This window comes from Halichoeres trimaculatus, unplaced genomic scaffold (genome assembly GCF_033239565.1).
Source record: "Halichoeres trimaculatus isolate MK-OKI-2021-1 unplaced genomic scaffold, fHalTri1.1 fHalTri1_scaffold_21, whole genome shotgun sequence".
In the NCBI taxonomy this organism is placed as follows: domain Eukaryota; kingdom Metazoa; phylum Chordata; class Actinopteri; order Labriformes; family Labridae; genus Halichoeres; species Halichoeres trimaculatus.
Window position 1 is genome coordinate 10,728,087 of NW_027437199.1, and position 12,357 is coordinate 10,740,443.

General features: G+C 39.7%; 1 protein-coding gene across 2 annotated transcripts; it reads right to left on the minus strand.

Annotated features, from left to right (window-relative positions):
* Window positions 1-555: 555 nt before the first annotated feature.
* ldhba (lactate dehydrogenase Ba) lies at window positions 556-10,511 on the minus strand. Of its 2 annotated transcripts, XM_074698228.1 has the most exons (8): window positions 10,354-10,511; window positions 5,813-5,949; window positions 5,454-5,571; window positions 5,182-5,355; window positions 4,928-5,101; window positions 4,057-4,174; window positions 1,427-1,550; window positions 557-1,333 (listed from the first exon to the last, which is right to left on the minus strand). In XM_074698228.1, the coding sequence occupies exons 2-8, from the start codon at window positions 5,939-5,941 to the stop codon at window positions 1,166-1,168; spliced, it is 1,005 nt and encodes a 334-aa protein (XP_074554329.1). In that variant the 5' UTR covers window positions 5,942-5,949; window positions 10,354-10,511; the 3' UTR covers window positions 557-1,165. The 2 variants fall into 2 exon arrangements, with proteins under 2 accessions (XP_074554331.1, XP_074554329.1); XM_074698230.1 differs by lacking the exon at window positions 10,354-10,511 and having other exon boundaries at window positions 556-1,333.
* Window positions 10,512-12,357: the final 1,846 nt, after the last annotated feature.

The following is a 12,357-nucleotide window of genomic DNA, read 5'->3' on the forward strand; positions in this document are numbered from 1 at the left end:
ATCATGCAAGAAATGCTACATAAGCACTGTTGTGGTTTGATAGTATTATCATGATGGTAATATGTTGGTAGTCCCTTTATAGAGCTGGCAGTTTGTTTGTTTTTTTATCATTAGATTGCCAAACCAAATGTATTAAACTTCAGCTGGAGGTATAGACATTGAGGGAATGAAATCACCTCTTAGATTATACAAGCACAAATACTTTCCTTTTTTTTCTGACCATGTAGTCTTTCAAAAAAGGCGATCAATTCCATTTTAATGAATCATTTAAGATACTAAACCTGACTGTGTTGAGGTAATGTTACCTGCTCGACTTAGGGTCTCGTCACCTCACCTTTCTTCCATCAAATTTATGAATGAACAATGGAAATGTACACAGTTGTATACAAATGTCAAAATTCTGTCCAAGCTCCAAGAGAAGAGTTGGTCCACACTGCATGGATATCTTCTGTATTGTTTTGGAAGAGGTGCATTTTTGTTGTAAAAAGCTGTGACTTCTCCTCAGATCTCCAATCAGGTGCTCCACATGTGACTCTGATTATTAAGACAAATTAAACACACATGCACACACGCTGCCCTTCACAAGGTTCAGATTTATTAAGTTACACATTGCTGCTTCTTGAACACAGTTTGAAACACAAGGTCAGACAGAGTCAGGTTTTTAAAAAAATAAAGTGGAGCTGAACGTCACGGCTGCTCCCTCTGCAAACAGAACTCCTCCTCTACGCTGACACAAATCCACTGAGTGTTATTGTGTTGTTGTCTGTTGGAAAGGCAAAAGAGGATTCGAAGTGTGTGTCTCTCCGTGATAGCCTGCAGGGAGCTACATGATGACTGAGTACAGGGCTGTGGAGGAGCACGATGACACTTCAGGCTTTTTCGAGGGTAGATCCAAACAGCTGAAACATGAGAATCCTTACAGAGTACAGTAACACAGGCAGCTCCTAACACAAACACAGTAACACAGCAATTTCATTCTACCAGCTGTTGGGGAGAAAATCCTCTTAATTTAAGGAGCATACTGGTGTTTTTTAAAACTGAAAAAACACCGGTGCCATCCTTCAAAATAAGAGCATTTTCAGAGAGAGGACGGTATAAAAGGAGTGTGTGCGTACTGACAGGCCTCTCTGTGTCATGGCTGTGTTTTGTGTGATCTGGTGTGTGTTCAGAGGTCCTTCAGGTCCTTCTGGATGCCCCAGAGTGTGTCAGCACTCTTCTTCAGCTGGGCTACCTCATCACCTGTCAGCGTCATGTTCACCACGCTGCTCACGCCATTGCTGTTCAGCACGCAGGGCAGGGACAGGAAGACCTCCTCGCCGATACCGTACATGTCCTGAGGACAAACGGACAAATACACGAAGATTACGGTTTGGAAACATTTCATTTATGACTTATTCAAGAATGTGTGTGTGTGTGTGCTACAAACCTTGACCATGGTGGACACGGGATGAACTCTGCTCATGTTCTTCACGATGCTCTCGGTGAGGTCAGCCACGCTCAGACCGATGGCCCAGTTTGTGTAACCCTTCAGTTTGATCACCTCATACGCACTGGAAAACAAAACATAACAAACATCTGAATACTGCATGCACACATTCACACATGAAACACAAATGGATCACATGTCTGATAGACGGATGTTGTTGGTACTTGAAATGCAAAAAATAAGATCGGCCGACATTTTTTCTGCACAATGAGAAGAGACATCGATTAACTGTTTCACCTTCACACTTTTTTTAAGTCTCAAAAGTGTAAGTTGACCCTTCAATGTTCATTCAAAAACTAATTCATAGACCACTTAAATGTCCTAAATAAAAAAATATATACAGTTTCTGAACCTCCTCTGGCCAATTCCTACTTTATGTATCAACATTTTGATTAACAAAATCTTTTCCAGTGCTAAAATTTGACTCAGATTGGGGTGCCTGGGCTCTGTTGTGTATGCAGTCTGTATATACTTTCAAATCACTGCTTTATGAATTTAAAAAAACTAGAAGGCCCAAACAAACAACACAGTCAATATGATTTAAAGATGTACCATTTAAAGTGTCTTTCTGTCTCTTTTTAATCCACAGAAAAAGGAAGGAGCCATCTGCTGATGCAACCGTTCCTCCAAAACACACTCAGTCCAGCCAATAAAGTAACAAAAGTAATCCAAAAAAGCTAGCAAATCAACCACTGGATTACCAGAGGAAAAAATGACAAGATATAAGCGATCTCATTGAGGTCCTACTGCAGGTTAATTTCTGGCTATACCACTAGCGTAGTGTACGGTGGACAGTTCCTCTGGAGCACCCTCAATGTTTGTTTTGGTGTTTTTCCACCTCTGCATCTCCAGCTGCATCAGGACTATTTCTCCAGTTGAAAGTCTTAAAACTATTTAACTTTGTAGATCTTTTTAAAAAGCTCAGTTAAAATGTGCAATAGATTTAACATGGAGTTACAGCTATGTCAGAATATAATCTGATTTAAGAAGAGGTAGAAAGAAATGTTCCAGATGGGGAACAGGAAAAAATAAGACCTGTAGTAATCACACTGTGTTTGCTTTGATTTATGTACTAGTAGATGAGGGTATCTTTGTAAATAATTAGATTTGATTTTGTATGACTGCATGTGATGTATTGAGTCTATATCAAATTTTAAAAAAACATTTCTTTCTTTTTTTTTTTAACTTTTTTTCACAAGTATGCAGAAATGTTTCAGTGACTGCTGATGAAATGCGTCAACATTTCTCCCTTGCAAAGAAAATATGTTTGACCAAACTCAAAGAGACATTGTCACTTAAGTCGTGGTCATCAAAGAGAAACAGTTTTCCAGTGACAGGCTAAAAAACGTAAGGCCAGTCTCAGTCTGGAGTGAATTTCCCTTGAGGTAATAAAAAATGAAAAAAATGTGTTGTGAAGCCAACTTTTCCTGTTAGAGCAACAGCTTGGCAAACTACAGAGCAACCCTAAAAAAAAAAGGAAAGAGAGAGATGGACTAAAAGATGACACCCGTCAAAGTCGTTCAGTTATATCAGGGCAGCGTTTTAGAGATGGAAACGTGGTGTCTTGTGTGTTTCTGATTTGGTCAAATAAGTAGATTTTCAGTGGAAGCGGTATGAAAACTATTTGCTATGAGGGTATGAAGAATTTGCCCATGTGTTGCTGGATAACCAAGAGGGAGGAGCTCCAGGAGCTTCCTACTCCTGCTTTTTCCAGGAAGCCACATTCCTCTGCTGTGATCCTGAGCTCTGACAGTCATGAAAGAAGTATTAACTGTGACACAGTCAAGGGTTACATTCCCACAGAGAGGTGACACTGTAATCACTCCTGACCTCCGCCGCACACAGACTGACTGCGTCAAATCATAAAACTTTAACTCACACCACCACTTAGCAGCCAATTTAATGCAGCTTTTAACCTCACAGCCTCAGCAGGGGGCGCTTGTTAATCTACAGAAATCTGTGTTTACATCTCTGCATCCACACAGCAGCATGTTTCAAGATACACAAACCTACATTAGACAGATTTACTCTCATTTACAGAGAGGAGTCCAGCTCCTCACTCTCTCCTTTCAGAGTTATGTAAACTGAGACGAGGTCACATGACCAGAACTTTCCTGACAATGAACACAAGCTGTGTTGGCTAATCTTCTCTGGCAGGAGAAGAGGAGGAGGAGTTCAGCTGCTTGATGCTTTAAAAAACACTGTTACATCAACAGTTGTGTGGGTTTTTTATTACAGAGGTGTGATGAAGTGTAAGGCTCTGGAAAAGCCGCCAAAAGGACTTAAAACCGAGACCATTTTGTTGAACTACTTCAGATGTTTGAAGAACAGAGAATCCTTGAGGCTAACTCGAGAGAGAAGTGGGTAAAGTGATTGCGAAATCAGACCAAACATCTGAGAAAACTTATTTTGCAATAAGGACTGAATAAAATCTTGGTTATGCAAACAAAGTTTGAAATTTTGAGGAAGGCTGAACAAACCAGGGGAAAAGTAGAGAAACGTCTGAGCTAACTGGGAAGCAGGAGAGATGAAGAGTTACCTATCCTCACATCCACTCACACACAGCTCACCTGTCCACCACAGCCTTGTGTGTGGCCTTCCACTGCTCCTTATCGGCATCAGTGCCCATCTCAGGGTTCAGCTTCTGCAGGTTAACTCCGGCCACGTTAGCACCGCTCCACACGGGCACTGGAAGAAGTCACAAACACAGGCATTCATCACCCATGAATACACCTCCATGGTCAAAGATGCTATGAGGAGGATCTGTTTTAATTGCACTCCCTCGCCACCTTCAGGCCCGGAGTCTCCACACACTGTCATAAACTACTTTTAGCGAGGCGTGTGTTTGTTTTAGAATTAAATGGAGATCGGATCGAAACAGATTTTCTTTGTTCAAGACAACTTTTTACTGGATACAACACGCCGAGCTAAGGAGTCAATCATTACAGTTATGTAGCGCTACGGTTTGGAACGTGACATCAAGCAAACGTTGTAGCAGCCGGCTACATGCTAGCAACACCGTTAGCCCGGTGCTCCGAGGTGTCTGTAGGCTAACGTGACAACAAGTAAACACTGTCAGTTTGTACGTAGTTTGTTAGTAGCCGTTTATATTTAGCACAACTCGCAGTATGGTGCTCTAAGACATTTCCGTAATGTGTAACCTTAGTAAATCCTGGTTAGCTATGTCCTGCCAGTCATCTACCAAGCAGAGCTAACGTAACCTCACTCTTCATTTTATTGATAGACTCTCAAGTTTGAACAGACCACTGCTGAATAACTGCTGACTGTGGGTTGGAATGAACATTATCAGTAACAGCTTAGCCCCTGTGTTGTAGAGTGATACAGCCCAAGCTAAAGGCTAATTAGCCTCTCAAATTAGACGTTCAAACTCCTCACAGCCGTTTAAAATAACTGCTCTGTCTGATCTTTGAGTGCACTGACCGCTGGTGTCGCCGTGCTCGCCCAGCACCCATCCGTTGAAAGAGGTGGAGTGGATGCCGAGGCGCTCGGCCATCAGGTAGCGGAAGCGGGCAGAGTCAAGGTTGGTGCCGCTGCCGATGACACGGTGTTTGGGCAGACCGCTCAGCTTCCAGGTAACATATGTGAGCACGTCCACTGTGGAGGAGTCACAGGTGTTAGTTACATGTCAGAATAAACCAAGAGATGATGGTGTGTGTTTCTTTCAGTGAATTCACCGGGGTTGGAGACCACGATGAGTGTGCAGTTGGGGCTGTACTTGATGATCTGAGGGATGATGGACCTGAAGACGTTGACGTTCCTCTGCACCAGGTTCAGGCGGCTCTCGCCCTCCTGCTGGCGGACACCAGCTGTGACCACGACCAAGCGAGAGTTTGCTGTCACTGCGTAGTCTGTAGGAGGAGGAGAGAAGAGGACGGTAGACTTTCAGGTGTTTTTCTTTAGGTGCGGAGGAAGAAATGTAGATTTAGCCGCAGCTTCAGGTTCTGACCTTTGTCGGCGACGATCTTGGAGGTCTTGAGGAAGAGGCTGCCGTGCTGCAGGTCCATCATCTCTCCCTTCAGACGATCCTCCATCACATCCACCAGAGCCAGCTCGTCACACAGATCCTGAGCAGGGATGAATGTAGCTTGATTTTTTTTTTCTTTTTTTGGTTATCAGAAGTAAAGACGCATTCTCAAAACATTTTAGATATGCAGGTTAAGTTCCAAAAAGTATTTGAAAATAAAATTGAATTATTAGGAAACTTCTCACAATCACAAATGACCATGTTTCATATATTTTTATCATTCTTTTTGTATTGATCTCCCTTGTAAAACACTCTCTGGTGATCTTTTAGGTGCGTCTTACCCTCAGAAGGATGCTGATGGCGCACGCCATGCCCACCTGGCCAACCCCAACCACGGTCACCTTGTTCCTGGGGGGCTCAGTGGGGCCACTGCCCAGAGGGGTGATCAGCTTCTGAAGTACTGAAGACATGATCACAGCTGCAGAGAAAGAGAGAAACAATGCTTAATTATGTTTTTTTTTTAATTACAAAACACTAGCAGAAATTAAAACAATCATGTCAGGGTTTAAAGAAACAGCGCACAACGTAGATGTGTTCAGGGGAGAAGGTTTTTCAAAGAAAAAAATGAAGCAGCTCGGAAAAACACTCACAATCCTCTACACCTGGAATCTATCTTTGTATAAATGACCAATAACACAACAGATGATACCAGTCTTAGTCTGTAAGCTGTTTTATAAAAGTTCAGTATTTCCATTATTTGAAACTTACAGGATGAGGAGCGGATGGGAACCAGAAAGCGAGACATCATGATGGAGTCAAGAGTTCAGCAACCAGACACAAAACCCAAAAAGTGAGTGCTCTCTGAGGAAAGTCTCTGTGTTTAAATACTGATTTTTTATCAGGACTCTCACTGTCATCATGTTTGAGTCTCATGATAATCTGAACATACATGACGCTCTGTTGGTCATCATATCTTAGCACATCAATCCATGCAACACAGTGGGAGTGTGTGTGATGATGACTGTGGTTATCACTTCTGATGCTGTCATCTTGTGATAGAGCTTATCAAAGGAAGGAAATGTCCGTGAGGGACGCCTGATGATGTTTGAGGTCTGATGGATCTATGAGTTCAAACATGTCACTGACTGTTTTAGGATGTATACACAGACTGTCTTTTGTTCATAATTGTTGAAAAGTATACAAACCATCAAGAGGGCCAATGATTAAAAAAAAAAATTTAAGGATTTTTTAATGTGCAGTTTGTACATAAAATCAAAACACAAAGAGTGTGTACAGGTGTTAGTCTTACATGAAAATCTTGAAGTGTTTAGAGCTATGACGAGGGACTGAAAATAAAGTACTTCATTTATGGTCTAGACAAAAAAAGTCATTAAATAGAAAAAGACACTGAAATAAAAGTGGAAACAAAACATTTGTCTGTTGAATAGGAAATGTGGAGGATTTGACGGCAAACACTTTAAAATTTTAATTAAAAATCTTGACACTAATTAACATACACCATGTAGATATATCATAGTGTTAAAATGCCAGGTGGAAAAAAGTCATAATGTTGGTTTAAAATATTGAGAATAAAGAAAGAAAAACAGAATATTGGCAACAAAGATGTACCTTTTAGGGCCAAGTTTGTCAATTTTGTTAAAATAAAATTTGGATTACTGCAATCTATTAAAAGGGAATATATTAAAATTAAGCCACACCGAAAGAATGAAAAGGAAATGTTGAGTGAAAAGTTCACTTTGCTTAGTGTTTTGAATTTTTTTAGAGTAGGAGACGAATGGGGTGACATTAAACATAAATTTAAACATTTTACTTAACTCCAAATATTTTGACTTTGAATTCAAGATAAAACAAACCCTTGAACATGTTTTCATCAGTCTGTATGCAGTACAGCACACATTAGCCTGAGCTCAGTATTTCAGTCAACCTGCTGCTCCTCATGTTTGAAACAAAACCTGTTTGCAACAAGTCCCTGCTGAATCCCTGCTGAGTCTAAAGGAAATAAATCTCAGATTACAGTCAAATTGAGCACAATATATTTAATCCCTCTCAATATGGGATTGGGTTCGCAGAGTGTGGCTAACATTAGCATAGCTAGGACTTGCTGGCTTCAGTCCTCGATGCACCGCACGTTGTGAAACCAGGGTATTTTCTGGTTACTCATTGCACAGTGCAAGTGGTAACATGTCAGTTTAACCACACACAACCTCTTTACAACTTTATTTCCATTTTCTAGATCAAAGTACTGACAACGCAGAGATGCCATGTGTCATCTTCACTTCTTCTTGCCTGCTATGCTCTGCTCAATCTGTTCAACTCAAGTTAGAAAAGCCTTAAGTGACAAAAATATGATTTTCCATCTCATCTTTATATTTTTGAATAGAGATTGATACATTAATGTAATCTGAGATAACATATAAAGTTTTAAAATTAGTTCTACCAACTCAAATGTCCAGTGCCATCTAGTGGGGATTGTTCAATCATGTCTTGAAAAATATATAACCTATACATGAGTAAACTGGATGTGAAAAGTTTTGAAATTATGTAAAAGCTATTTTGGCTGCTAGCAGCTGTGACTGTAACAGTTAATATCTGTAGGTTAGAAATTAACAGAAGACAGATGTACTGGGACAAATATAAGAAATTAAACATGGACAGGTGTGCAGGGTCATGACATATGCCAGACAGGAACAGTGAGTCCTATATGAGGCAGAAGAGACTTATCTTATCTGAAAGTATTTGTAAACTGTTGAAGAAAGAGGTGTAATAAATAAATGTGTCACACTGCTGAGAGGAAAACAGGTTGTAGCAGCATCTGTTGTATAACCTTTATGTAATCAAACACAGGTAATGAACAGGATATTAAAAGGCTGGTGCCCCAATAACTATGTACACTGTGATGGCTAAACAAACACAGATCTAGTCTACCGTGACATATGTAGGGATGAACAGGGGTAATAAACACTAATATTAACAAAGAATTGTTAACAGACTCTGAGCAGTAACTGCAGCTTTGAGTGTCACAAGTTTTGTTTTAGTCTCTAAACTTCCTCTCACACAGCAGATCTGCTCGTGTGGTTTCCTGTTTTATCTTTTTTTTACACAGGAAGACACAAAATAATACAGACACGAAACATAATTTCAACAAAACACAAAAGGATTATCTAACACAGAGAAATACTTGTTATTTATGTGATGTTTTAATTTTGAACACAGAGCTGATCATATATCTGATAAAAACAGAAAAACGGGCTGATTTTGTTCTGAGAAACTGGCAAAAATAGAAACCAGAGCATTTGAAACCCCAGGAGACAAAGAGGAGTCCTACTTAAAGCATGCAGAGAGGAACGTGTACATACACTGCGAAATACAGAAATCTTATCAAGTGTTTTGGTTTTATTTCAGTAAAATGTCTTTTTAGGCTTGATATGTGTCACATTCGCCTGACTAGTCCAGAAAATGTCTTATTTCAAGTTATTTAAAGACAATAATGAGGTCTAAACTGCCTGTATGAGTAAACACAGAGAAATGTGGTTGTATTATAACATTATTCTAATATTAACAAGCACATTTCTCTTACCCTGCTGCCAGATATTTTTTTTACTTGTAACAGGCAGTTTAGACCCTCATTTTCATCTTTAAAGAACTTGGAACAAGACATTTTTCTGGACTTGTTATGTGAAAGGGGCTCATATCAAGTCTAAAGACAAACAAGAGAAAAAACATTTGATAAAATCTAACTTTTTCGCAGTGTATAGATTTTAGACATCAATTATTGTTCGAGAGACATTTTAAAAGGGGGGGAATAGATAACTGAAGATGTATTTTCGAAATTTGCATGATCCTCAGGGGTCCACAGACCTCAGTTTTGACACCCATAAGCTATCAGTTGCATGCAGAACAAAGACTTGGAGCACATGTTGTCCTGTAGTTAAGATACAGCTCATATCAAGGTCACGGGCACTCTTTCAACGGGCAGCCAGGAGGAGTGTAAAAGTGGGTGTGTGTGTGGCAGTACAGTATAAAGTGAGCACCACGTCTGCCCTCCTTCAGGAAACAAAGGGAGTGTCTGTACAGCACAATGTCCCGGTTCACTTCCTCATAAATGACACATTAAATAACAGACTGACCTGGATCCTTGTTACTAAAACAACCTGTTGGTTATTCCAACGAGGTGTCGGCTGCCTTTGTTCCTCTCTCTGTCTGTTTCTCTCTGTCTCTTTGAGATTTGAGGTTATGTAACAGGCCAGGCCTACATGAGCCCTACAGGCGACCTTGACTTTGGAGATGCTGAGAAACAAACCCTACATTTTAAAGAAAAATAAAATAAAATTGAGTAAATAAACTTAACCTGTTAGCAGCTAGCAACAAAAGAGGAAATAAGCCATGAGAGGTGGTCGAGTTCAAGTTCAAGGCGAGTTCACAGAGAAGGAGTTTCCTGTTGTATCAAATTACACTACTTACATTATAAAACCGGGCTAACAGCTTAATGCACAGAGGGAAATGCAAATACCTGCAGCCTGAAGGTATGGAATTATATCAATCACATCACTGTGCAAATACTGCTCTTCCAAAAGGGATGAATTAATCCAAAATTGACTCACTTTGACAAAAATAAAATCTTCGACTCCTCCTTACAGCTTTTAAATTTTTCGCAATCGTGCCCAAACCTCATCTGAACGTTATTTTACGCATTTAAACGAAATTCGGTTGAATAACGCGACACTTGTACATGGATCCCTGCAGCGGAGCATCCATTGCTGCTGGACCGTGCTGCACGCAGCGCTGAGCGGCAGCACCGAGCCTGGAGGAGCAGAAAGGAAATACGCAGGAGTAATATCTTTAAAAATTTTATAATACTCACATTATTGCAGGTGTTTCTGGAGGCTGGTGCTGGTAAAGTGGTCACGAAGGAGGAGACGGTGAGCGCCTGGCAGAGAGATGGAGAAAGTCTGAAGCTGCACGGTATGCAAGAGGAGCAAGAAGAGGAGGAGGAGGAGGTGGGTGGGTTGCCAATGGCTGAGTGCGCATGTGAGGGAGGTGGGGTGAGCAGGGTGCATCTGCGTGACATTTTTATACGTGTCAGTCACGAAAGATTTTGGGAATATGGAGATTAAATGGAGAATTAATTAATTTACTATCTCTATCTGTCCACAAGCAGCGTGGTGCTAGTGTTAAAACTCAATCAGGCGTGCACATGCGCAGAACCGTGAATAATTTACAGCCTCACAACGAGCTCGTTCAACAGGCTGCGTTTAATACTTAATGCTAGAATAAATAGATCAATGACTAAGACCTGCACTAACATGTGGTAGATTTTCTTGAAAAGTTGCCAAAAGGTGAAATAAGTGTGTAAACAGATAGTTTTTAATATAGTGAATTGTTTATTAAAAAAGTTTATATACAAACTAAAAAAAAAAAATTCTTTATTTAACCAAAATTAATCATGTGGTCTATTATTAGAAATAATAGACAGTAGCCTACAAATGTGATGAAATATAGAAACATGAATGTGCAGAAATTAAACAAGGAGAATAAAAAGATACAGCCTGCATGAAGGAAGCCTCCATGTCTTTACGGTTAAACAAGTACAAAAGTGACCTAAAAGTGCATTTATTAAATCCCCAGCAGGGGGCGACACCACTGATTGTGGGGCTAGTTGAAAGCAATGATTTCAAGTTCATTTAGTTAAATCTAAAATTATTGTATTTAACTACCCCAATACATTTATGTGGAACCAGTTACCAAAATAAATTTAGTTAAAGTCATTTTTTTTTGTTTTTTGAGTGTGGTTCTGTCTGGGGGACAAGCCTCCATGTCATAACATGACGTCAACGTAACTCAAACGTGGAGTTTAACAGATCAAAAACAGAACAGAACAGAGAACATATCATAAACAGTAAAGGACTAAGGTAAGGTCACCTGAAAATGGCAATTTACAACCACAGAAAAAAAAAGTCTCTCTAGCTTTCAGATGTGGCCTAAAATGTAATATAAAGTAAATTTCATGCCAGGTTTTTCTTCTCTCCCAAAAAACTTTCAACTAATTTCAAACCTTAGCTGCTACTGAACAACATGTACCAGGCCAATCTAACTTTATAGGTCTCAGACTTATTTCTGAGACTGTTTCTTCCTGTAATCTTGTCTATGTGTTATCAAGGTGCCGCCGCACTCAGGTGGACTTTCACCTGTACATCATATATTAATACTACTTCCAGCTGAGTGCTGTGCTATTTATCTCAGTCCAGTTGTTGCACTTCGCACAGCCTGCAGCAGCATGTGTGTTGATATAATCTGACCCACATCTGGTTATATAATTATCACAAGATTCAGTGACAGTTGGACTACACAGCAGAAAACAGCCAAAGAGAATTTATAAAACGGATTATGATATGTTTCTGAGAGCTAATATAGAATAAAAGGTGATAGGATATGACACAGCTCAATATACTACAATACAGTACAATTCAAAACTATATGCGACCATTGGATACAATAAAATTTGCTGCAATAGGATTGGATTTAATTCAAAGTGATGTGATGTGCTCCAATACAATTCAATATGATGCTAAAGGATACGATGCAATACAATACTAAAGAATATGATGTGATACAATGGGATATAATAAAATACCAACAGGTACGATAAGATGCAATACAATATGACATGATAGGATAGGGTACAATACGATGCTTTACAATGCGATGAGATGTGATAGACTATGATACGAAACACTATAATGCGATGAGATACAATGTAAGGGGGTACTATACCTTGCTATATAATGTGATGTAATACAATAGGACATGATAAAATACCAATACATACTATATAATGCTATATAATACAATACGATGGAATAGGGTA